This window comes from Rhinatrema bivittatum, chromosome 1 (genome assembly GCF_901001135.1).
Source record: "Rhinatrema bivittatum chromosome 1, aRhiBiv1.1, whole genome shotgun sequence".
NCBI lineage: Eukaryota > Metazoa > Chordata > Amphibia > Gymnophiona > Rhinatrematidae > Rhinatrema > Rhinatrema bivittatum.
The window spans coordinates 304,865,974-304,893,384 of NC_042615.1; the positions used below are offsets into that span (position 1 = coordinate 304,865,974).

General features: G+C 46.1%; 1 protein-coding gene across 1 annotated transcript in view; it reads left to right on the forward strand.

Annotated features, from left to right (window-relative positions):
* CENPE (centromere protein E) overlaps positions 1–27,411 on the forward strand; it is a 691,519-nt gene that overhangs the window by 469,874 nt on the left and 194,234 nt on the right. The window contains 4 exon segments of the mRNA XM_029608709.1: positions 4,318–4,662; positions 4,876–5,031; positions 15,306–15,620; positions 16,418–16,573. Of these exon segments, the coding sequence (XP_029464569.1) occupies positions 4,318–4,662; positions 4,876–5,031; positions 15,306–15,620; positions 16,418–16,573 (972 nt within the window).

Genomic DNA, 27,411 nt, shown 5'->3' on the forward strand with positions numbered 1-27,411 from the left:
AAACACTTGTCACTATTCCATTTATTTTGTCATTCCCAAGAAGGAAGAGGGGTCCTTTCGGCCCATCATGGATCTGAGGGGAATCAAACATTTGCATATGACTCATTTCAGAATGGAAACTGTGTGCCATAATAATGGCAGTACAAACAGGGGAATTTCTCGCATCTTTCGACTTGGCAGAGGCCTATCTAAATATTCACATTCTCCAGGAACATTGTTTCCTACGCCTTGCCATTCTAGGGCATCAATTTCAGGCTCTGCTCTTCAGGCTGGCTATTGCGCCCAGGACCTTCTGCAAGGTCATGGTGGTGGTAGTGGTGTCTGCACAAGGAGGGCATTCTGGTCCATCTGATTCTGGACGACTAATTGATTTGGGCCAAAAGTGCAGACAGTACTTGGCATCTCGCAAGGTGATCTCCCTGCTTCAGGAACTAGGCTTAATGGTGAACTTGGCCAAGAGCAATTTACAGTTGTCTCAGATGCTAGCATAATCAACATGTGATTCGATATGGAGCAGGGCAACGTTTTTCTAGCGGAGATTCGCATTCAGAAGCTAGTTACTCAAATTCTGGCCCTGAGATGGACTATTTGCTCGATGGTGAACATAAGAAAATGCCATACTGGGTCAGACCAAGGGTCCATCAAGTCCAGCATCCTGTTTCCAACAGTGGCCAATCCAGGCTATAAGAACCTGGCAAGTACCCAAAAACTAAGTCTATTCCATGTAACCATTGCTAATGGCAGTGGCTGTTCTCTAGGTGAACTTAATAGCAGGTATTGGACTTCTCCTCCAAGAACTTATCCAATCCTTTTTCAAACACAGCTATACTAACTGCACTAACCACATCCTCTGGCAACAAATTCCAGAGTTTAATTGTGCATTGAGTAAAAAAGAACTTTCTCCGATTAGTTTTAAATGTGCCCCATGCTAACTTCATGGAGTGCCCCCTAGTCTTTCTACTATCCGAAAGAGGAAATAACCGATTCACATCTACCTGTTCTAGACCTCTCATGATTTTAAACACCTCTATCATATCCCCCCTCAGTCGTCTTTTCTCCAAGCTGAAAAGTCCTAACCTCTTTAGTCTTTCCTCATAGGGGAGTTGTTCCATTCCCCTTATCATTTTGGTAGCCCTTCTCTGTACCTTCTCCATCGCAATTATATCTTTTTTTGAGATGCAGCGACCAGAATTGTACACAGTATTCAAGGTGTGGTCTCACCATGGAGCGATACAGAGGCATTATGACATTTTCCGTTTTATTCACCATTCCCTTTCTAATAATTCCCAACATTCTGTTTGCTTTTTTGACTGCCGCAGCACACTGTACCGACGATTTCAATGTGTTATCCACTATGACACCTAGATCTCGTTCTTGGGTTGTAGCACCTAATATGGAACCCAACATTGTGTAATTATAGCATGGGTTATTTTTCCCTATATGCATCACCTTGCACTTATCCACATTAAATTTCATCTGCCATTTGGATGCCCAATTTTCCAGTCTCACAAGGTCTTCCTGCAATTTATCACAATCTGCTTGTGATTTAACTACTCTGAACAATTTTGTGTCATCTGCAAATTTGATTATCCCACTCGTCGTATTTCTCGTGGTCTTACCTGCAGGTCCTGGGATCGATAGCAGCCATATTGGTCGTAGTTCCCTGGGCGAATGCTCATATTCAGCCTCATCAGCACGTGTTGCTCTCCTGGTGGAATCCGCAATCGCAGGAGTACACAGTGAGACTCCACTTGCCATTTGAGGTGAGCGTCCAGTTGCAGTGGTGGTTACAAGCAGATCTCCAGAAGGGGGTTTTCCTTGGAGATGCTGGACTAGTAAGTTTTCAAGACAGTTGTGAGACTTCTGGGTTGAGGTGCTCACTGTCAAAAGTTGGTGGTGCAAGTTAGGTGGAATGCTGAGAAGCAGCAGTGGACCATCAATTGACCAGAAGCATGTTCAGTTCATCTGGTATGCTTGCCATTAACAGATTGGCTGGAAGCTTGAGCGGTACGAGTAATGTCACACAATGCCACGACAGTGGCCTAAATCACTCTAGGTGGAACCAGAAGCCGACAGATGTCTGGAGGTAGATGCGCTCATGGTGTGGGCAGAACAACATCTCCAGGACATATCAGTCTCCCAAATTTCCGAGAAGGACAACATACGGGCTGACTTCCTCAGCAGGCAGGTTTTGGATCCAGGAGAGTGGGAGTTGGCAGACGAGGCCTTTCAACTCATAATGATGCACTGGGGTCACTCGTATCTGGATTTTATTGGTGAGCTCCAACAACACGAAGGTACCACGGTTCTTCAGTCACAGAAGGGATCCAAGAGTGCTGGGCATCAGTGCTCTCATTAAGGTTTGGCCATAGTCCTGGGTGTGTTATACCTTCCTGCCATGGCAGGGTAATTCGTAAGATTGCAAGTCAGACCGAAAATGTACTTCTGGTGGCTACGGATTGGCCCCAGAGGCCATAGTGTGCCAATTTTCAGAGGCTATGGTGGACACTCCTCTCAAGACTACCACTCAGGAAGGATCCATTGCATTAGGAGCCATACTGACCAATGATCTGGGTCAGTTTTGTGTTATGATTTGTCCCTTGAGAGGACTCAGTTGCTGAAACGTGGTTCCCTGTACGTACCAGGATCAGTCCAGACTGCTGGGTTATGCCTCCCTTCCAGCAGATGGAGTCAGAGATCCTTGGTACTACAGGAATGAAAATTAACAGGTAAGAACTAATTTTCCTTTATTCTTCTGCAGTGATTTCCACTTTACTCTGGGCCAGAAAACTTTCTACATCTTTAGCTTATGCTAAGGTTTAGAGAGTGTTTGTGAGCTGGTGTGAGGAGCGAAGTTCTCATCCTCTTAAAGGTGAAATTCCATGGATGTAATTTTTGCAGGAAGGTGTTTGGTTAAAGGCTTAGCCTTAAACACTCTGAAGGGGGTAGGTCAATGGTGGACCCTTGTCTTCCCATCCAGATGGGCTCAGATTTTTGAAGGGAGTTAACATCTTTGTCCTCCCTTGTGGCTATCAGTGCCTCTTTGAGACCTTAATCTGTTCTTGCGTTTTTTGGTGGGTCCTACATTTCATCCATTATGTGGTCTCTTTGCAGCTGTTCACCTTAAATAGTTTTTCTGGTAACAATCTGTTTGGCACAACAAGTCTGAGCTGCAAGCTCTTTCCTGCCATGATCTATTTCTATGAATACTCCGGGGATGGTTCAGCTTAGGATTGTGACACGGGCTACTATAGCCCGTTGAGTGAAAGAAGTCATCACAGCTGCCTATGTGGATGCAGATATCCTATTACCTAGACAGGTCAGGGTGCATTCCACTAGAGCTCAGTCTTTCATGGATGGAACTTCGGTGGTTGTCTCCTGTGGATTTGCCATGCAGCGACATGGTCTTCCTTACACATTTTCTCCAAGCATTATCACTTGGATATTAGAGCTGAGAATGATGTGGTTTTCACATATGTGATGTTTATGGGATGGCTAGCAGCCTCCTGCCCTTTTCAGGAGTAACTTTGGTACATCCCATTGATGTGGGTTGGCCTGCCTGAGTGCAAAGGAAGGAGAAATTACTACTTACCTGATAATTTCTTTTCCTCTAAAAGGCAAGCCAATCCACAACCAACCCTGGGCTGCCTACTTGCTTTTAGTTCGTCCTTTATATGCAGGCAATGAAGAGTGTTTCTGTTAATTTGTTTGAAGGACTGGTAAGTGATATAACCAGCCCCTTAGATGATGTGCACTTTTTTGCTAAGCTCAGTGTTTCCCAGTTGATCGGAAGCATGAGTTAATAATTATGTTCAAGTATAATCAGTTTGTCCACAGTTTGGCTTTTCTAGAGATACTGGCAGGCTGATGTTGGGACAGTGCTATGTGTCAGTGATGTCAGCAAGTCTGCGTTAGTCTGTTTCCATCTGCTGGTAGGAGTGCATAACCCACTGGTGTGGATTGACCTGCCTTTCTTAGAGGAAAGGAAATTCAGGTAAGCAGTAATTTCTTCTTTAAGTACAGTCCATTCATTTATCTACCATGAGCTCTAGTCACTACAGTCAGCCAGCTATGGTTCCAAAGAGCATTTAGTTATAAAGTTGAAGTTCTGTTTTGTTTTTCCTACATATTTGGTAAAGATTCTTCTATTCATTTTGTCCAATAAATACTGTGTGCTTTTTTGGATCTTGAAATTACTTTCCATGGATGAAGAGGTTTTGTGTAGATCTGACTAGTATGTGCAAGTGTTCAAGAGATATAAGAACATACAGGTAATCTGGTTACATTTTAATACATTAAATACTTTTTGTGTTGCAGGACCTGACCAGCTCAGACTGTGAGAAGTGGCTACATGAGAGAGAAGAACTTAACCAAACTTATAAGGCATTGTTAACGGAAGCAGAACAACTAAAAGAGGCCTTAAAGATGAGCCAGTCAGGATCAGAAGCTGTACGTACAGAGTATCTTGAAGTTCAGGAGAAATTAAAGGCCAGTATATCGTTACTGGAGGAGCAGAAGTTTGAGTTTACACAGAAGACCATTGAGCTTCAAGAAGAACTGAGCATTTCCTCCCAAGAAAAGGATGAACTGCTACAGAAAAAGCTGACTCTTCAAACTGAAAGAGATCAGCTTCAGGAAGACATTAGGGAGAACATTGAACAAGTGAGTGGTTAATACTGTAATTTCAGATCCATGAATAAATATTTAATTTAGTTAAACAGGGTAACATAGAACATTTATTGTATTGGTAGTTTTTTATTCATATACATTTTTGTGATTCAGCACCATGACATTATTATAAATAAGCTTTTGTATGTTTATGAAGGCAAAGTATATATTGAAACTGTACACAAATATATATTCTCATTATTTCAGTCTGTTAGAATTCAAGATGACCTGAGGACGAGCCAAGAGAATCTTAAACATCAGAATCAGCTGATAAATGAACTGAGAATACAGATTGCTAAATATTCTGAGAATATGGAGGAGAAGTCAAGGGAAGCTCAAGCAACAACATTACTGCAAGAAAAGGTATCCTCCAACTGAAAAGTGCAGCAGGCTGCAGATGTAACTACAACTTGGAATCATTCATACAAATGTGAATTCTCATCAGAGGGAATAATTTGGTTTCTGAAAGCATTTTAGTTCAGACTTCTGTAAGCCAAAGTCTGTTCATGAATAGATTGAAATAAGACTTTTGTTTTATTTTTCTGCTTTTTAAACTTCCATCTCAATTGAAATCTCCTATAAGGAACTACAGTGTCATGAGCAGGCATTCACAGGGAGATTTCCTCATTTTTAGGCTAGGACCCACCACCCTCCACTATCAAAGCAACAATCCACTGCCAGGTGCCATAGGCCATGGTACAATCCATAAAGGAAAATTGGTTCTTACCTATTAATTTCCATTCCTGGAATACTAACGATCAGTCCAGATACATAGATTTTTCATCCCTCCCAGAAGATGTAAACAGAGAAGAAATGCTTTACTGACACTGTTACTTAAGATAGAGCACCACCTGCATTCCCTAGGTATGACCAATACCCAAGCAATGGTGAGAATAAACCAGAAACAACTTCCCCACTCACACACAAGCAGGAAAAGGTCAACCCCCAACCTAAAGTCCTTCCATTAATAAAGGAGATTGAATACTCCTAAAACTAAAGCAATTTCTTATTATCTACACACAAAAATATAGCTGTATTTCCCTGGAGGGCAGGGCTCTGGGTTGATGTGTGGTATTCCAGAAATAAAAATTAGCAGGTAAGGACCAATTTTCTCGGAGGACAAGCAAGGTGGCAGTCCTCACACAAAGGTGATGACATCAGATGGAGCCCAGTACAGAAAACTTATGTCAGTCTCTAGAACTTTGACTGAGCCTCTCTGAGCATGCCCAGCATTCCATTATACCATGCATCCACAGCAGGTCTCTTCAGTCTCTTTAACTCAGATCCTCCCTGTAATGGGTAATTGAGTCTCTCTCCCTTTTTTGCATTTTTATGTGGTTTTGAGCTGTTTTCCAGCGAGTTCCTGTCCTTGACACAAGGTGCCTTGGTTCTAATTCCCTTAGCCATCTTAGCCGAGTATTTTTGGCATTTTGTTAAGTTTTATTTTACTGACATCCCTGAAGCCATGTTGCTCGCCAGTCATTGTTGGCTGCTGTTATCGATTTTGATTTGTCAGCCCTCTTATTTTGTGCCAACATGTCCACATCTGGTTTTAAGCCTTGCCCTCTGTGCTCGAGGATTGTCTATAACTGATCCTCATGAACAATGTGCTTTCTATCTGGGGGCATCACATGACATCTATGGTTGCAGCAAGTGCACCAAGATGACCCTTAAGGGGCGTAAGATCCGACTTGAAAATATGAAGCAACTCTTCATATCTGAGAAGGCCAGATCATCTGCATCTGAGGCATCAGTTTTGAGGAGCCGTGGAGCTGCATCGATGGACACAGAGGCATCAACATGAGTGGAGCCATTGGTTCTGTCGATGCCGAAGGATGACAGAGACTATCATCTGCCTCCTTCAGGTCGAAGGCATTTAGTTTGTGGTCTTTGACCTTGACACTGAGGACTGATCTGAGCACCTTGGGGAGTCGAAGAAGCATTGGTATCTATCCCCGCACAGTGCTGGGCACAGGGATGCACCAGCTTTGGCTGTGATGCCACTGAAGCATCCCAGTGGCAAGGAGTGCCAACCTTCCAGTGATGCCCGGGGTTCACAACAGTCTCTGCTGGCTCCATTGCCTACCACCGATTCTCCTCTCGGTTCTGAACAAGAAGTGGCCACACCTCCTGGATCCTAGTCAGTTTGGCATTGGCGATCTTTGAAGAGGAGTTAGTCGAGTACAGATGGCTGGTGTGAATGCAATGCGAAGTCTGGGTGACACAGAACAAACAATCCGGAACCGGCACAGTTCCTCATCGAGCTACTGTTGGAATCCCTGCTCCTCTGTGCCTTACCGACACAGCTGGTGTTTTTTCTCGGGGCGGCACCAATGCCCAGCAGGGCATCGGTGGTGCCACCAAAACAATCTGATGCTGGTTCACAGCTCCTTAGAGGAGGAAGCTCGTCCAGAGACCAAAGAGGCACAGGGTCCTGAGCCCCCACAACCAGCAGAGCTGGTACCCATATCGCTGGCCATTGGCAAAGTGCTTAGGACCCTGTCCCTGCCGTCGGGAAGTGAGGACGAGGGCCCCTATGATGCTTCAGACGTCTCAGATGATGTCAGGCAGAACAATCGCCTTCAAAAGACGACTCCTTTGCAGGATTTGTTAGGGAGATGGCAGAGGCTATCCCGTTTTTAGTTGCAAACGGAAGAAGGTATCTGGCACAGAATACTGGACATTCTCCAGTTTGTGGAGCCTCCCAAGGAGATCGTGGCAGTCCCAGTGCACAAGATCCTTGTGGAGTTACTGTTGAAGATGTGGGAACACCCTCTCAGTTCCTCTTGTTAACAGGAAAAGCGAACATGGTTTATCTTGTCCAAAAGGCTCTCAAATTCAACAAGCGTCAGCTACCACACCAGTCTGTGGTTGTTAAATCAGCTTTTAAAATTGGCGCATTGCTTTAGCTTGGGGAAGAATTATCTAAGGGGAAATCATTGTTTTAGAAATGTTGTGAACATGCTACGCTTTTTAAACATCCGATATCACGTTTGTATATGATGTTAAATGGGGACAGTATGGATAAAATGAGGTATCAAATGCGGTGGGAGATGGATCTTGGCATGACATTATCTGAGGTAGAATGGGATAAATGCCACATGGCTACAGGCAGGAGCTCGGTGTCTGCAAATATTAAGGAAAATGGGAATAAAATTTTAAATAGGTGGTATATGACACCGGAGAGACTCCATAAAATGAACAGTAAGATCCCTGAGACATGTTGGAGACGCTGTGGACAGAAAAGATCCTTTTTTTCACATGTGGTGGACGTGCACCATTGTTGAACAAACATGGCATGTTGTGTTGGAATTTCTGACAGCTGTCCTGGGGGAAACTGTCCCTAAAGACCCTAAACTCTGCTTAGTCTAGGGGTGGGGTTCGGGACGGAATCAGAAAGACTTCTAACAATGCAGATATTAGTAGCAATGAGATGTGAAATAGTCTATTGGTGGAAGAAGGTCGAGACACCAACTCTCCAGGCCATCCTATCCCGCATAGATAAAGAATACCAGATGGGGTATTTAATGGCTCTCAGACATGACAGGGTACACAAGTTGCAAACTATATGGGCTCCATACTGTAATTGGAGTAAGCGGACCCAGTAGACCAAAATGTGTTGGCTACAAATCTGTAGCACCTCTGTAGTAATGGTTGGGGGGGCGGGAAGGGTTGAGCAGGGGGGACATTGGATAGGATATGAGATTAAGTACATAAAACGCACAGAAGGCTGACTTAATGTACAGGTGTGGTTTATTGTACTGTATAACAATATACCAGAAATTGCTTTGTTGCATCTTTGAAACTTATTAGCTTTCAAGAAGACCAAGCACACTCGGACCCATTCCTCGCTGCTCTTGGAGAAGGATCAGAGGGTCATGGATGCTCTTAGGAGGAAGGTGTTTCAAGGCACCAAGCTCATTGCCCACATGACTGCCTGTCAGCTCTATGAGACAGTATATGCGGGACATGCAAGGGTTGTCCTAGCAGCTTCCTCAGCAGTAGAATGCCCTCAAGTCGCTGGTGCAGAAAACATGGGATCCGAGCAATCTACGATGTTTTTGAAACAGCATAGAGGATCTCTGCAGCTGGAATCGGCGCCTGCAGACTTGCTTGGCTGTGGGCGTCTGATCTCCGACAAGAAGTTTAGGACAGGCTCCCTTGCGTGCCGTGCACTGGAGAGAATCTCTTCAAGATAGAATGAAGGATATGGTGGCTTGAATGCATGAACACTATGCAACACTTCAGCAGCTCACCTCAGCACACAGGAACCGCCCTCCTCCTCTAGGAAGTCTTTGAGGCCAGGCCAGAGGAGGCCTTTCTTCTGCCTGAGGAAATAACTATCCTCCGCTGCCTTAACACCATCAGCAACAACAAGCCCCTCGCAGCCGTCCCAGGCAGCAGAGGGCCTCAAAACCCCAGCAAGCATCCACCAACTCCAGAGACTGGGTTTTGTCTGGATCGTAGAGAACATAGCCATATCCACGTACCCAAAACGTTGGATCCCCCTGTCAGGAGGAGGCTACGATTCTACGGATTAAAGTGGCCCCTTGTAAACTCTGAACAGTGGGTTCTATCCATCATCAGGGATAGAACCCAAATTGCCCCTGAGTCCCTATCTGGAACTGGTAGTACATCAGGAAATAATTCTCATGGAGCTCTTCTCCCTCTTAATGGTCAGAGTGCTTGAGCCCGTCCCATCAGGGGAAAGAAGGTGGGGATTCTACTTCCAGTACTTCCTGTTTCCAAAGAAAACAAGAGAACTTCATCCCATCCTTGGCCTTGAATTAATTTCTCCAGAAAGAAAAGTTAGATGGTGTCCTTGAGTACCTTGATAACCTTGTTGCAAAAAGGGAACTGGTTATGCTCCCTCAATCTAAAGGACGTGTACAACTACATCAAAATCTTCCATGGTCACCGGACGTATCCCCCGATTTGTGGTGGGAAACCAGCACTTCCAGTACCGCATGTTGCCATTTGGGCTAGTGTCGGCCCCACATTTTTTCATAAAATGCCTTGCCAAGGTGGCAGCATACTTGTACAAACAGGGAGTCCGTTTTCCCATACCTTGACAATTAGCTGGTCAAAGAGCACCTCTCAGGCAATGGCAGAAGAATCTATGCATTCGACCACCCAGGTGCTGGAGTCACTAGGATTCATAAACTACCCCAAGTCCCATCTCAGCCTGTCACAGCAATTGGACTTCATTAGAGCCCTGCTAGACACTGCTCAAGCCAAGACCTTCCTGCCTCGCTCAAGGGCCATTATATTGATGTTCATCGCAGCAGAGATTCAAGTGAGCCAGCAGGTCTCAACCTCTCACGTGTTGAGATTGTTGAGCCACATGACCACTACAGTATGTCACTACCACGGAATGCTTGCATTTGTGAAGAACCCAGTGGATGCTACAGTCCCAATGGTGCCACGCCACTCAAGGACATTGGGACAGCATCCGAGTTACCCCATCCCTCTAGGACTACTTGTCCTGGTGGCAGGACTATTCCAAAGTCATCTGGTTTAAATTTTCCTAACTAAGGATGCATCCACCATAGGTTGGGAAGCTCATGTAGATGGGGTCAGGACCCAAGGTCTTTGGTCTGTCCAGGAACAGCTGTCAAATCAACTTCCTGGAGCTCCAGGCGATCAGGTATGCTTCATTTGAGGCATAACTCAGAGATTGTCTGTCCAACAAAACTGTGTTGATGCAAACTGATAAGCAGTGAGGCACAGGCTCATACCTCCTGTGTCAGGAAGCAGTCCAAATTTGGTCATGGGCCCTCTTCCAAGGGATGGTGCTCAAGTTCATGTGTCTAGCCAGAAAAGAGAAAACAGCGGACAAACTGAGTCATTTCTTCCAACCCCACAAATGGTCTCTGGACCAAGGAGTGGCGAATTGGATCTTCTGCCTGTGGGGACGCCTGGAGGTGGATCTGTTTGTACCTTGGAACAGGAAGGTTCCTCAGTTCTGTTCTTTGTACAGGTCAGATAGCAAGCTAGTGTCTGTCTTCACTCACCATAAGGGCAAGGACCTCCTGGACACACATCCTCTGACTCCACTGGTGTCGAAGACTTTGAAGCTTCGTGAGAACAAAGGGACTATGATCTTCATAGCCCCTTACTGACCAAGACAGATCTGGTTTCCACTCCTTCGGGAAATGTCCATCAGGAAACTGATCATACTGAGGACTTCCCCAGATCTGATCTCCCAGGATCTAGGCCAGTTACAGCATCCCAACCTCCAGGCCCTGTTTTTCTCTGCCTGGATGTTGAAAGGTAGATCCTATAGTCGCTCAATCTCTTAGAAGGTGTCTCTCAGGTCCTGGTGGCTTCCAGAAAGCCTTCTACTAGAAAGTCCCAAGCACTGAAGTGGAGGGTGTTTTCAGTGTGGTGTGAGCAAAAGGCCCTAGATCCCTTCTGCTCCATACAAAAGCTGCTTGACTATCTTCTACACCTTTCAGAGACTGGTCTGAAGACCAGCTCTGTTAGGGTTCGCATGAGTGTGATTGGCAAGTACCCCCATGGTGTAGAAGGGAATTCAATCATTGTAAAGCCTATAGTTGTACGATTTGTGTGAGTTCTGCCTCAATTGAAGCCTCTCCTATGGCCTCCCGTAGTGTCCCTGGGACCTCAACATGGATTTAGCCCAGCTGATGAAAGCTCCCTTTGAGCACTAGGCTCTTGTGATCTAAAGTACCTGACCTGGAAGGTCATATTTTTGGTGGTGGTCATTTCAGCTCGCAGGGTCAGCGAGCTCCAGGCCTTAGTGATTTATCCACCTTATTCAGAGTTTTCCACAATAAAGGTGTTCGATGTACGTACCCGGATCAGTCCAGACAGTGGGTTATGTCCCCCTTCCAGCAGGTGGAGTCAGAGCAAAACTCAAAGGCTGGCCTCTTATAAGCTGGAGCGCCCTCTATGTCCCCCCCAGTATTTCTCTGATTCCAGCAGGTGAAAGGTAGCAGTCCTTTGATCCTCCATCTAGCTTTTAAAGGGGAACTTTTCTTTTTTCCTTCTTATTTCTCTTGAAGTACTTTTTTCTTGGATGAATCTCTTTAATTAAAAAAAAAAAAAAAAAAAAAAAAGGGAACTTTATAACAAATTTTACTCTCAGCAAATTCTCAGGGATTCACTCCCTCAGCTCTAGGCTCCAACTTACAAGCGGAGCCAGTGGTTCTTTTCTTTTCTTTCTGGGGGTAACTGCTGTTCCTTTTTATTACTTTCAGGTCCAGATTTTCCTTCTGGAATGAGTTCAAGGTTTCAGGGGTGCATGCTGGTGATCCATCCTCTTACACCCCCCCCCCCCCCCCCCCCTCCTCAACGACATAGTGCCCTGCCCTGAGAGGTCCTTGCCTCGGGGCAGTGTTTCCAGAGAAGCATTATTCCTCTGTTTTTTTCAGGCTTCTAAGCCTTGTCGTTGCTCTGCTAGTAGATGCCTGCTTCCCGCTCCAGTCAGCCTGCAGTCGACGGCTGCCAAACAGCCATGCCACGCCCGTCTCGTTGCGCCTGTGGAGAGCCGGGTTCGCGTCTCTCCAGGGAGGGTATTTGTGTGAGATGTCTCCCCGGCGGGGAGGGTTCCTCACGAGTGGCTGGGCAGCTTTATTCGCGCACACAGGCGTGTCTCGCAGCAAGGTCGGCCCTGTTCCCGCCCAGCGTGGGAACGGTGGCCATTTTTGGATTCCCTGCTGCCAACTCCCGCGCAGCCAGGCCCTGACTCGGACCTCGATTTTCCACCGGACCTCTCTCCACCCGGACCTCTCTCTCACCCGGACCCAGAGCTGCAGCCTCCTTCAGCTCGGCCCGTGGGAAACAGCCCCCCCCCCCCCCCCCCGGCATTTGCTCCGTCGGGCCCTCTCCCTGGTCCTTTTTCCACTGGTTTCATTTTATTGTTACACAGTGCATATTTGGCCAGCATGAGCCACCAGCAGGGCTCTGCTGCGGGGCCTCTACCTCCCAGAGTAATTCGTTGGTCAGATCCAGGCTGTGGTCAGCTTTCTGGATCCCAGGATAACGTGGGGATCTCCCAACCGGGGGGGTTTGCTAGGAGCCAGTCAGCCCCCAGACCCCCTGGAGCAGGGGGACAACAGCCACCTCCCAGGATATGGGTAGTACCACCTCTATCCGCTCCGGATGATCCAGATGCGGATGACTTTTCTTCTCCCTTGCAGGTGGAAAGGGATGACCCAAGGGTCCTGTGTCTCTTTCAAAGGGACTAGTTGGACCCCCTGATTCCTCATGTCCTAGCCGAGCTGGACATAGGTACCCCACAGGACCCTCCTGCTCCTACTGCATCATCCCGGAAGGGCGACCCGCTCCTCGCCAGTCTGCGCCCACCTTATCGAACTTTCCCTTTCCATCCGATGCTACTGCAACTGTTGACTAGAGAATGGGATTCGCCGGAGTCTTCCCTCAAGGTGGGCAGAGCTATGGATAAGCTCTACCCTCTATTTATTTCTTTAAAGTCTTTTTTATACCATCGCTAAGTTATATACCATCGCAACGGTTTACATGTAGGCACATAAGTTTGGAGTAAGCGTACTATAGTACATTCTAACAGGTGCCATTAAGTTTCGGTTACATTAAATCATAAAAATACCTGAAGAGTACCTGGAGCTCCTGAGGGTCCTTAAAGTGGATGCGTCTGAGTCGGCGGTTACGAAACGCACCACGATTCCGGTTATTGGCGGAACAGCCCTAAAGGATCTGCAGGACCGTAAGTTGGAAGTCTACCTCAAACGGATTTTTGGGGTGTCTGCTCTGGGGTCCGGGCTGCCGTCTGCAGCTCTCTCATGTAGCAAGCAGGGCTTTGTTGGCTACAGCAACTGCTCAATGCCCAGGATTTGCCGCCCGAGGAAGCTCAGCAGGCTGAGCGCCTGGAAGCAGTCATGGCGTATGGGGCGGATGCTCTTTATGACCTCCTCCGGGAGGGGGACACTCAGGCTGCCTCAGCACCTAGCTGTTCCCCTGTGTTCCACTTCTTCCAGAAGCTGAATAAAAGCCCCAGGGGGATTAGGTGTGAAGGAGATGGCATAATGGAGATCTGTCCTTGGAAGGGAAGAGAACAACACCACTGCCAATCCTACCCTGCTGAGCCAATTAACACCACAAGTACTTCCACAGATCCTTATCCCGAGGCACCTCGGAACTATCTAGAATTGCTCCCACAGGAAACCTCCATGGGAGACCAGCAGTCCTCTTCACCACGATTGACTGCACGCTGGATAGAAAGCTAGCACGGCCACAGTTTCCACTTGGCTGTGCTTCACAACACCACCTGTCTCAAAAAACTGGCACTACTGCTTTCTATCGCAGCCTGTCTGCAACTGTGGTGCTGCCAGGAGTCCTTAAGCTGCCTCCCCTAATGCTCATGATTGTTGGAACCTGCCCCAAAGCTGACCCGGTAAGCCTAGTACTGCTTCCTGTGCTCAGCATGGGTGGCCATCTTCTCAAGCCATTAGGCAACTGCAACTCTAAAGGCCCAGAGTCTCCAACTCCTTCCTCCATACTCTGTGGGAATGAGTATAGATGGTACCCCAGGACTCCTCCTTCCACACTCAACAGAAACAAAATGGCGGCATGTCATTCTCCCATTTACACTCAAGAATGATTACAAATGGCACCACAGGACTCTCCTCTTCCCACTCCCCATGGAAGTGAAGGAAATAGTGCCACAGGACTCATCTCCCTGCTGCCAGAGGGAGTAACTATAAGAGCACCGCTGTACACACACATCCACTTGCAGTAGCAGCAAATATAAAGGCACCTTAGCACGTGACTCCTGCTGTCATCGCAAGTGACCATAAACACGCTGCAAAATAGCTTTTCCCTCTGTCCCCTGCCCCACAGGCTACACACAATAGCTGCAGTTGCAGAGTCTCAAGGAAGGCCCGCAATATCTTCTTGCAATGCTTGGAGCATCTGCATCTTCACCAAAGGCTCTCTCCCCTCTGCCACTATAGCTGGGACCTCCAGAGCTACCCTTCCGGCTGTTAGCACATGGACCGTAGAGGCATGAAGCCCTCAGTATCAATCGCTCAGCTCCATGCGCTGATTAGCACTTCTCATGCTCAATAGTCACCTCAATCATGGCCCACACTGTCTCCTCAGTGCCCTTCTAGTCACACTATTGCCGCTTCTGCACTCAGATGCACCCCACCGGCCTGCTGACTCTTTAAAAAAAAAAAAAAAAAAATTCTCCAGACTGCAGGTTTTGTACCTCTACCATTTGCTAGAGACAGAAAAATACTGAGGGACTGCAAGTAGCGCTTTAAGTGTTAGTAAAGCTTTTCTTCTGTCTCCATCTGCTGATAGGTTGAAAAATCCATGTGTCTGGACTTTTCCTGGGATATGAACAGGAGCCTAGTATGTATCCTGAGGCTGACCAGCAGGTGTCACTTGCATAACAACTGATTCTCTCATTAACCCCCAAGCACTGGGAATATGGTCTCCTGCCTCCGAAAAAAGCATCAGCAAGACTGAGGGACTGAACTTTGGTCTCCTGTGGTAGCCTAAAGCACTCTGTGAGCCATTGGGCTACCTCCAAAGTTGTCATGTTTAAGTGAAAAACTGGATTATGAAAAGTATAACCCATTCAATTATTGCTGTAATTTTTATTTTCATTGCTGGTATTATCTATTTAGGTGTCCTCACTAATGAAAGAACTACAGCAGAACACTGCGAGGCAGGAACAGCTCCTTTGTGAAAAAGAAGAGGTTCAGCAGGCACAGCAGAAGTTAGCTTCCGAACTGGCTGAGCTTCAAGAAAGATTAATAGCAAGGGAGTCTGTGTTAGAAAGAACAGAAGGTGAGAAGCTTGAAGTCGTACAGCAACTACAGAAGTTACAAGAACAACATGGCACCCTAACCCAGGAAAGAGATGACCTGCAGCAGACACTGGAAACTCTTCAAGCTGAAAGGGACCAACATGAGAAGTGCATAAAGGAAAATGTTGATTTAGTAAGTAATCCCTTAGGAGATCTGAAAAATGACTAATTTGGTCAGCAAGACATTTTTCTATACTTGCTAACACTTAAGGATTCCAGCAAAAACTTACTAGCAATAGTTCAAGCTTTGCTAGCATGAGATTCTAGCACTACTGTGCATTCCCCACTCCTGGCGCACCAGGCTTTTTTCTCACATGTTCTATATTTTTTAAATGTGCTCCTCCTTCCTTTATTCAGCTTCTGCCTCCCTCTTCTCGAACATTTCTTCTCTTTTCCTTCTGTTGGTCCCTATTCCATATGCCCCTCTTCTCTTCCACGGTGCACAGTGGCACTTGCATTTCAGCTTAGCCCCACAGCAGGGGGCAGACTTAGACTGCTTTGGTGGCAAGGGTCTGCTTCAGAGTGTACTTGACAGCAGCAGAAGCTCCTTTCTTTGGTTCAGCATTGGAGGGTGGGGGGGCTGCTTCCCCAGGCTGCAATATCAGTTGCAGCAGCTTTTTTCCTGTGGCAGCAGGGGGATACCCTGGGTGTGGGATTAATAGTGACAGCAGTTCCTTGTCACTCTCAGAGCTGTCAAGATTGCTCACATTTTGTAAGCTTGTGAGCAGGATTCTTGGACTGCTTGTTAAAACTTTGAAAACATCTGCTATACTTTGCACATTAACAAGTACAATTTTTAACAAACGCTTCACTAAGTCTTGAAATTGTAATATAAAATTTCAATTTAGCCTTCTCTGTTTTGGTGTAACTTGCATGTGAAGAATTATACATTTTGGTGGATTTAGATCTGTTTTAAATCATATATTTCAGTCAATTAAAACTCAGGAAGAGCTAAGCATGTCTCAGGAGAAACTCAGAGAGCAAAAACAACTGGTGGAAGAACTGAGGACTCAGGTTGTAAAGTGCTCAGTAAGCATTCAGGAAAAATCACGAGAAGTCCAAGTAGCAACCTCTGAGCAAGAAAAGGTATGCAATTTAATATAGTTACACATGAAGCTAAAGATAAACTGTACTGAATATTTACAATTACAATTGAAAAAAGTTTCTATGAAGCAGATTCCTGCTCCTCGTTCCAGGGGTTACATATAGCAATCAGTTTCAATCATATTAAATTTTGTCTTATTTTTTGTTTTAGCTGCTCTTATAATTTTGTATATTTTTTTTATGTGATAAAACTAAAATAAAAAGTAAAATATTTAGATCGGACAGATTCTGTTTAATTTGCGGTATATAAATTATTTTAAATAAATAAAAACATGAAATCAAGGCAGGCTGAGGTCCTCAGCATATCAATTAAATCAACAATGCAAGCAAGATGATTCAAAGCTATCAACTACTTTTTTTTTTTTTTTTACACATATCTGAGTTTTATTTATTTGATTTATATTCTGCTTTTCAGACTCTTCAAAGCAGATTACATTCAGGGTTTACAATTCATAATTTTATTTATTGAATTATTTGTATAGCATTTTGATTTGGAGAGTAGAGCAGTGCATTGATTTGCTCAGATTCATAAATGTTGAGATGTCCAAAGCCCTTTAATAAAATGTAAACACTAATAGCTTTCCAGTAACTGTATAAAATGGGAACGTTAAAAAAAAAATTGTACAATCAAATATTTTTCTATTCTTTATTGTCCATTCCAAACCAATCCAGACAAGTAGGTTATGTCCCCTCTACCAGGAGATGGATACAGATGAAACAAAAGCTCAAAGCTAGCTTCACCCACCCTATAGGCGCCTGGCACGGCCTTCAGCTCTTATGGAGCAGATATGAGGACTGATGCTATAGCTTAGGAGTAGGCTGCTCCCAGGAAGGCTTTAGGCCCTTTCTCCCAGTGGAGTGTAGGCAATAACTTGGGACGATCTGGGTGATGGTTCTGTGGGACTGATTCTCCCTTTCCCTTTGGGAAACAACTTGGTTAGGGGTCTGAGTTCCTACATTGATGGATCAAATATTAGGTGGTCCCTGGTGATTTTGTTCCCTTGGAGGGTCTGGCAGCATACTCTTACCCTATTCTAGAAGAGCAGCAGGGAGACATCTTAAAGAAGAAAAACAGCCTGCAACACACTCCCTCTATTCTTCTATAGCAACAAGGAGGCAGGAAAGTTTCTTAGTCTTGCAGCACAACTTTTTCCCTGATTTGCCTCCATCTCCTATAGTGCTGTGCTAGATTTGGACTCTGTCAAATTGATTGAATGGGAGCTGACAAAGGATAGTGGCAAATGGAGTTTTCTCTGAGGAGGGGGTTATTACTAGTGGTGTGCCTCAGGAATTGGCCCTTAGACCTGTTAATTTCAACTTTTTTGTGAGCGATAAAATGGAAGGGTTGTCGGGGAAAGGTTTTGCCAATGATACCAAATTCCTGTAACAGAGTGGACAGCCAGATAGGAGTGGAAAACATGAGGCGGGATCTAGCTTAGCTCGAGGAACATTTTAAGGCAGGGTTGGCAAACTCCAGTCATCGAGTACCACAAAAAGGCCAGGTTTTCAAAATATCCACAGTGAATATGCATGAGATAGATTTGCATGCACTGCATCCATTGTATTCAAATCTTTCTTATTCATATTCATTGTAAATATCCTGAAAACCTGGCCCGTTTGTGGCACTCGAACTGGAGTTCACCATCCCTGGTCTAAGATCTGACAGCTAAAATTTAATGTTTAAAAAAAAATTTTTAGAGTAATATATTTAGGATGCAAAATCCCAAGAGAAAGGTACAGTATTGGACGTGAAATTCTTCTAAGCACAAAGGAAAAATGGGCTCTGGGGGTAATTGTATCTGATGTTCTTAAGGTGGTCAAACTGGTAGATAAAGCAATAGTAAAAGCCAGAAACATGCATCTCTAGTGTTTGGGTAGGTCAATCCCAACCAGTGCCAGCAGATGGAGACAGAGCAAAAGCTGACATCATGACTATATAGTCCCGCCCCGATAGCCTGCCAGTATTCTCTGTCTCCAGCAGATAGTGGACATGCATTTTCCTTCGGGGGATTGCCTGTGAGTTTAAAAAAAAAAAAGAAAAGATGTTGTAAAGGAGATGTCTGTGTAGCACCACTTGCCTGCTGAGGTGATACCGTGTGGTCCCTTTCTCAGCAGAGTGCCTTAGTCCGGTAGATGTTGACCTAAATTTCCAATTAGCAGCCGCAGGCTGAGAGGGCTCAGTGTTGAGGACTTTAGCCCTCTCCCCCCTCTTAGCCAGGACTTATTCCTGCTCTCAGTTAGGGAGGGCTAAGCTCAGGTAAAAGTTTTTAACTTTTTAAAAAAAGGAAAAAAGTCAGTGATAGGAAGACAGCAGAAGGGTGAAGCCCTGCTTCCAGGCTTTCCCATTTTGGCGCTATAGGCTGCGGGGTACTTTCACTCACATTTTTGTTGCAGACTGGCGCATGCTTATGCGTCCAGGTGTGCCCCGTTCTCACAGCACAAGCAGGATGGTAGTCCTCACATATGGGTGACATCAGGATGAAGCCCAATCACTGAACACTTTTGTCAAAGTTTCTAGAACTTTGACTGGCACCTACTGGGCATGCCCAGCAATGCACTGACCCTGCATCCAGCAGGAGTCCCTCTTCAGTCTTCTTTTTTTTTTTTTTTTTGTTTAAACAATTTTTATTGGGTTATACAATAACAGTACAGATCACAACACCTGGAAGTGAGAGGAACTCTGATCTCACCCCAGCACAGTATCACCAATAAAAAAAACCTCTACAGCATCCCCCCCACCCAAACCAACCCCCCCCCCCCCCCCTTTTCGTTATAGAAGTGAGTAAAACTGTAGGTACTACGAAATAGTCCCCCTCTCCCTAGGCAAGGCCATTCCTTATAGAAATAGAAAGAGAAATGAAAATTAATCATTGACAACAAGACTGCGGCTTTTTTCCGTGCAGCAGTAGCCACACTGGTTAAGGAGCTCGCTGGAGATTCCTGACAGGAATTTTCCTCACGGAACTTCATTCAAAAATTTTCAAAAAATTCTACCCCATAGGGGTCCCCCTATCGATATCCATACTCCGCGGTCGAAAAGTAAGGTTTTACCCTTGTGGTCGATTCCAGTCGAGTTATCCCTTTGGGGCCTACCGGCCATCGACCGCACCACGGCTAAATTTTTGTCAGACTCATGGCGTCGGGTTTTCATCAGTGCCCCGACTGTACTCGAACAATGTCCATCACTGACCCGCATGGGGTCTGTGTTATGTGTTTGTGGTCCGGCCACGATGTCCTTACTTGCACCAAATGTGCCCAAATGACACCTAAGGAGACGTAAGGCTCTTTTGGAGAAGATGGACTTCCTCTTTAAGTTAAAAACACCGACTCCATCGATAGCTTCGACGTCATCTGAGCCGGTGCCATCGACTTCTCGCCAGCACCAGGACACCACTGCTGTTTGACTGGCATCAACGATTCCAAAGGTGTCAATTTCCTCTTCAAGAAAATGACCGAGGAGAACATCGTGAAAAGTGTCGACACCAGCATCGGAAGGCTCAGTCCGTCGATCCAGGTGTGTCCTTGGCATCGACGTCAACAGAGCCACCGACAAAGAAGCCCCGTCCAGAAAAGGCCCCATCCTCTTCTGTGACCGGGTCACCGAGGCATTCCCCACCTTTAGTGGTGCTGGGAACTGTGATTCCACCTTCACCGGTGGACCCTCCGGCTACGCCAGTGCTGCCTCCTACTCCAGTGCCGGGGTTCCATGCCCCAGGCTTCCGTGAGGAATTGGATCGGATGATCCAAGAGGCCATCTGAAAAGCACTTCAGGGCTTCCAACCTCCATCGACGCTGGTACTGGTCCCTGAGCCGGTTACCGATCCAATTCCCGTAGTACTCTCACCGCTACTGGGTAGATTGGATGCGTTGATCGGTGCCCTGCCTCCGATGGAACCAAGAGCACCGATGGGTCCAGTACTTTCCACACCGATTCCATTATCGGATGATGAGGAAACAGTTACCCATTCCACTGTCTGGAATTTTACCACCGACTCGCCCATAGATGTCACCGGTCCCTTCGGTGCCTCAGTCGATGCCTTGGCTTGCTCCTTCAGGATTAGCACCATTTCTCTCTGCTGGAGACGCTCTAGGTGCTGTAGATCAGCCCTACAATTCTTGGACCGATGATTTGTGCCAGGATTCAGATGATCTACCATCAGAGCCCTCTCCCCCAGATAAAAGACGACGCTCTCCACCAGAAGATCTGTCTTTCATTAATTTCATCAAGGAAATGTCTGAAACCATTCCTTTTCAGCTTCAGACGGAAGAGGACTCTAGGCACAAAATGCTGGAGGTACTCCAGTTTCTTGATGCTCCTAAGGAGATCATGTCTATCCCTATTCATGAAATCCTGCTTGATCTTCTGAAGAGAAACTGGGAACACCCATGTTCCGTTCCACCTGAAAACCGCAAGACAGATGCCACCTATCTCGTGCAGTCAACTCCTGAGTTCCAGAAGTCACAGTTGGATCATCACTCTGTGGTTGTTGAATCAGCCCAGAAGAAGGCACAACTTTCAAAACCTCATTTCTCCATACTTCCAGGGAAGGAACAAAAATCCATGGATGCTTTTGGCAGGCATGTTTTCCATGCTCATATCTCACATCGCATCTTACCAGTTATACATGACACAGTTTAAGAGACCATTTTTTAAAGGATCCAGGACTTCATGCTCTGGCTCAGAAAGGTCTAGATGCGGGAAAGACGAGGTCAGCGCTGCTTATGATATCTTTGACACAGCCTCTAGAGTGTCTGCAGCGGGAATTAGTGCCAGAAGATGGGCCTGGCTCAAATCATCGGACTTAAGACCAGAGGTCCAAGACAGGTTAGCAGATCTACCCTGTGTGGGCGATAATCTCTTCAGGGAAAAGATCAGAGAGACTGTGGCGCAGTTGAAGGATCACCATGATACTCTGTGCCAGCTTTCTTCTGTTCCGTCTGAATTCCTGTCTGCCCCTAAGAGAACTTTCAGACGTGACTCTAAGCAGCCGGCCTACAAGCCAAGGAAGTTTTATCCTCCAGCTTCTAGAGGACGCCCTTCTAGACCTTACCAAAAAGGTCAATCCAGGCAGACTCTGCCTCAAAAGTCTCAGCCAGCTTCTCAGCCTGGACCAGCGTCACGGTTTTGACTCCTTCTAGAGAGTGTAAGCCAACCTCCTCTTCCATCCATACTGGTCGGCGGTCAGCTCTGCCACTTCAACAGCGCTTGGCATACAGTCACCACAGACCAGTGGGTACTGGCATAGTCACTCAGGGTTACCACCTAAATTTCCTGACTGTTCCAATGGACTCTCCGCCTTGGCTGACATGGGGAATGTCCGACCACTCTCCCTCACTCGAACAAGAGCTCTCACTCCTCCTCAAGTCACGAGCAATAGAACCAGTGCCCCTCTCTCAGCAGGGGCAAGGGTTCTATTCCCGGTATTTTCTAATACCAGAAAGTCAGGTGGCATACACCCGATACTGGACCTCCGTGCCCTAAACAAATTTTTGCAGAGAGAAAAATTCAAAATGGTAACATTGGGCTCTCTACTTCCTCTTCTATAAAGAGGAGATTGGCTAAAGTCCAGGTAAATCAGTCTTTCGGCAGTAGCCCCTGAGTGGGTCCCTGGACTGATCTATGGTATCACAGGAACGAAAATTAGCAGGTAAGAACCAATTTTCCTTTCCTGTACATACCCAGATCAGTCCAGACTAGTGGGATGTACCAAAGCCACATTATACCGGGCGGGAACCCGAAAGACCCGCTCGCAGAACACTTTCTCCAAAAAGCGCTTGGACCGAGCCCTGACATCAAGACGGTAATGTCTTGTAAAAGTATGCAGGGAGGACCAGACTGCGGCCCTACAAATCTCTTCAGGCGACAACTGACACTCCGCCCAAGAAGCCGCTTGTGCCCTCGTCGAATGAGCTTTCAATCCTGCTGCAACGGATTGCCCCTTGCCGATGTAGGCCAAGCAAAAAGTTTCCTTCAGCCAGTGAGCCAAGGAGGCCTTGGATGCATTCTCACCCTTCTTCGGACCCTCAAACAAAACAAAAAGTTGCTCCGACTTCCGAAAGGAGTCAGTGACCTTCAAATAACGAAGGAGAATCCTGCGAACATCGAGAAGATGATCTCTTCCTGAAGCCGAGTCACGAGGCCATTCGGGAAAACCAGGCAACTCCACAGTCTGATTAACATGGAAGATAGACACCACTTTTGGCAAAAAGGAGGGCACTGTATGCAGGGACACTATCCACCGAAATGTGCAGGAAGGGATCCCTACAGGACAGGCTCTGCAATTCTGAAATATGCCTAGCGGAGCAAATCGCCACCAAAAACAGAGTCTTTAAAGTGAGGTTCTTCAGAGAGGCGTGCCCCAAAGGCTCAAAGGGGAGGGGGAATCACAGAGCGCCCGTAGGACTAGGTTGAGATTCCACTCCAGGCACGTCTTACGAATCGGAGGGCGAAGGTGCTTTACCCCTTTCAGAACCCGGGTTACCTCCGGATGGCTGGCCAGGTGTCTGCTGCCTATCCGACCTCGGAATCATCCTAGGGCCGAAACCTGAACCCGCAGGGTTTTTACCTCTACGGTATGTGAAGCGGAGGGAGATATTGAATACAGTGCTAAGTAACAAATCTAACCAATGTTTCCGTATGATATTGGAAATGACATTACTCCTAGTAGAAAAGGGAAGAATACAGTTGACAGAACTTTTTTCAGGGTGATTCTTTGGTAAGGAAAAATGTGCTTTGGTAAGGAAAGCACATTTTTGTCCCATTTTGTATCTGAAAGGAATCAACCATTTTTTGTGGGTTACCCACTTCAGGGTGTAATCCTTGTATTTGGTGATCATGGCGGTGTAGACGGCAAAGTTTCTTACTTCCCTAGATCTGACAGAAGCTTATCTTCACATTCTCATTCAACTGGAGCACCAGCAGTTTTTGTTTTGTGGTGCTTGGATGCCATTTCTAATTTCAGGCCTTGCTGTTCAGGCTGGCTATGGCACTCAGGACCTTTTTCAAGGTCGTGATGGGTGGTGGTGGTGGCCGCACTGCCCAAAGAAGGCATCTTGGTCCATCCTTATCTAGATTGGTTAATCATAGCCAAGTCTGCAGAGGACATTCATATGGTATTTTCCAGAGTGGCTCAGTGTCTGCAGGAATTCAGATGGTTAATAAATCTGGCCAAGAGCAGTCTGCCACCCTCTCAGACTCTGGATTATTTAGGAGCCCAGTTCAATACAGCTCAGAGCAAATGTTCCTTCCAAAGCAGTGTATCTAGAAGCTTTGGGGACAAAGTCGAGCTCTACAAACAACGGAGCGGTTATCTGTGTAGGCTTACCTGCAGACTTTAGGCTCCAATATTGGTGACCTTGGAGTTGGTTATGTGGGCCAGGGCACACAAGACCACTTCAAAGGTCGTTGCTCTCGTGGTGGAACCCTCAATAGCAAGAATATTTGATCCAATTGGCTCTCCTTCGGCAGTGAAGCAGGAATTTATTCTGGTGGCTGCAGAGGGATTATCTCACCAAAGGAACGGATCTAGAAGTTCCCGATTGGATAGTGATAACGACGGATGAAAATCTTCAAGACTGAGGAGCTCACTACCAGGAATTGGTGGCACAGGGGCCATGTACCCAGAGAAGATAGGTTAGTCCATCAATCGGTTGGCGGCTAGAGCGATTCTGTTGGCCTTGCTCAGATTTGCAGATCATCTAATCGAGACAGCTGTGAATGTGAAGTCTGACACCACCATGGCAGTAGCCACCATAAAACAGGGAAGAATCCGGAGTCAACAGGTTTTTCACAAAATGGATGCCCCCCTGCCGTCGGCGGAACAGCATCTTAAGGCATCGTCGACTTTGCGTATTGCAGGGATCGACACCGTACAGGTGGATTATCTCAGTAGTCATCTCCTGGACTCGGGAGAATGAGAGCTGGCACCAAAGCCTTTCAGCTCATCTCCAAATGAGGTCACCCCTTTGTGGATATGATGGTGACCTGCAAGAATTCAAAGGCTTCTTGGTTTTACTGTTGCAGACAGGACCTCAGGTGCTCAGGCTCAATGTTGTCATTCAGAGTTGGCTACAGGAGCAGAGATTGTGCTTCCCCCATGGCCCATGTTCGGCAGGTTGTTGCAAAAGATAGTCCTTCGTTCAGGATTAGTTCTCCTGGGGGCCTCAGATTAGTCAAGGAGGCCCTGGTATGTGGACCTTCAGCATCTTGTCTACAGCAGCCCATTGCGACTGCCGCCATGAAGGGACTTTCTGTAGCAAGGACCGGTCCTCCATGAGAATCCAAATCAGTTTTGTCTTGCGGTTTGGCCCTTGAGAGGGTGAGACTGTTGAAGCGGAGTTATTCCATGCCAGTAGTGAGCACTATGTTATAAACTCACAAGGTTTCTATGTCTTTGACATACATGCGTGTCTGGAGAGTGTAAGACCATTGATGTCTGGAGCGGCAGTGTATTCCCGGTAAAGCAGCAATTCTGGATTTTCTGCAGTAAAGGGAGACCACTCTTTTTGATTCTGGATATTTCCAGATTTTTGGAGGGTGTTAAGCATATTGAACCCTGCTACAAATATCTGTGCTGCTTTGGGATCTGAATCTGGTCCAGACTTTTTTTGGCAGGGTTGCCTTTCCATTCTCTTTGGCAACTTTCCTTGCATCTGTCAACATTAGACAGTGGTGTGTGTTGCCATATGATCAGCGAGAAGAATCTCAGAATTACAAGTCCTTTCCTGTTGTGATCCTTTTCTCTTGATTACACCAGATATAGTGCAAATTCAGATAGTGCCTTCCTTCTTGCTGAAGGTTATTTCAGACTTTCATTTGACTGTCTGTGTCTTTACCATCCTTGGATAGGACTGTGAATGAAAGCCAATTCTGGCTATTGCAGTCCTTGGATGTGCTGCGTCATCTTAAGGTTACCCAAACCTTTTGAAAGACAGACTGCCTCTGTGCTTCATGGGGGCATAAAGCAGGGAGAAGCAGTTTCTCATTCCACAGTAGCACATTGGATTAAGGAGGTGATAATGGTGGCTTATGTGGATTTGATTAAGCCGTTGCCCAAGCATATTAGAGCCCATTTGACTAGATCACGGATCTTGTGCGGTGTTAAAGTTGCTCTCTCTGGAGATATGCAGAGCGGTGATGTGGGCATATTTGCATACTTTTTCCAGACATTATCATTTGGATGTTAGAGCTTGAGAAGATGCATCATTTGCAAGATCTGTTTTGATGAGAGAGCAGGCAGCCTCCCACCTTAAGAGGAAATAGTTTTGGTACATTCCACTTGTATGGACTGGCCTACCTGGATGGAAGAGGATGGTGAAATTACTACTTACCTGATTTCATTTCCTTTAGGATAAGCAGGCCAGTTCACATACCCGCCCAGAGATACCTATGTCTGGTATCATTTATCTTTCTCTTTGTCTATAAGAGGCATTATCAGAGACCGAGTGGAGGCTGGGAATATCTGGGTTGCTGAGGGACCTGGTGTGTTATGTCTTGGTGTGTACCTTCTTTCTGTTATGTTTACAATATTTCCTTCCGTTTTAAGTTCAGTGCTTCCTGATCCACTGGAAGTTGGGGGGGAAGAGGGGAAATGGAAAGTTAGGAAAAAAATTGTTCACAGTTTGAAGTTAACGTTAATCAATTGTCTACAGATGGTTTTTTTTACAGGAATACTGGCAGGCTGATGTCTGGGCAGTACTATATGAGGGTGAAATCAGTGCGTTATTAATCTCAATCCCCATCTGCTGGTTGACATGCATATAACCCACTTGTGTGGACTGGCCTGCCTGTCCTACAAGAAAATAAATTAGGTAAGTTGTAATTTCACCATTTCACAGTTGATTGGGATGCAGTAGCCATCTTGAAACAGTTGTGATCTGTGCAGCAGTCGGCAAAGAGAGGTTCAGCACTTAATGGACTTTTTAAGTTGCAGTCAGCGGAAGACTATCGATAGAACACTTGGCAGGAAGGTCCAAGCACTTCCAGTGGAGCCTATTCGCCTGAATTTTTTTAATTTCTACAACAAGCTTTTCAAGCCCTGCAGAGCCAGAATGATTTGAGAGGAATGCCTTCTCAGGGCAGTCCTGCTTCCTTAGAGGAAGATATTTTAGCCTGATGAATCAGATGCAGGCTCTCTGATGATGAAAGAGCAGCCTAGATTCTATCAAAGAGGGAGAGATTCATTCTGGGGGAGAGGAAGAGGGAGCTGATCAGGTTATTCCATAAGGAGGAAATGACAGCATTGATAGCTCTGGTTACTTCAGCCTTGTGGTTGAGGAACCCCCAAATTGGGATTATGCACCCCCAGATTGGGATTATCCACCTTAAGTTCTATCCTTTGGCTTTGGACGCGCAAGAGCGCCTTTTTCCAACAACCCAAAGTGGACGCAATGGTGGTAGCTGTGGCAAGGACGACTGCAATGCCTACAGAGGGTGGGGCTACCTTAAAAGATCCTAAGGATAGGAAATTAGAACTAGTCCTGAAACATGTTTTTTTCAGCGAATTCTTTCTCTTCAAGCTGCAGTTTCTGAGAGCTATGTAGTGAGATCCTTTCTCCATTGTCTACAGCAGCTTTCAGAGTAGGAAGGACAGTGAGGTTTGAGTTGGTGACTGTATTTAATAGATCCTTTATATGATTTGATAAGTTAATCAGTGTGACAAAGACAGTAATATATTCCTGCTGTCACTTGAGTACTAGAACTTGATCATGAAACTACATCATCAAACTCGCCTGACTTCCTCTTATTGACTCTGCTCAGTCTGGACCCTGGTGCCTGCCTCTTTTTGCCCTATAGGATCTTCCATTTCCTTGGCTCTGTA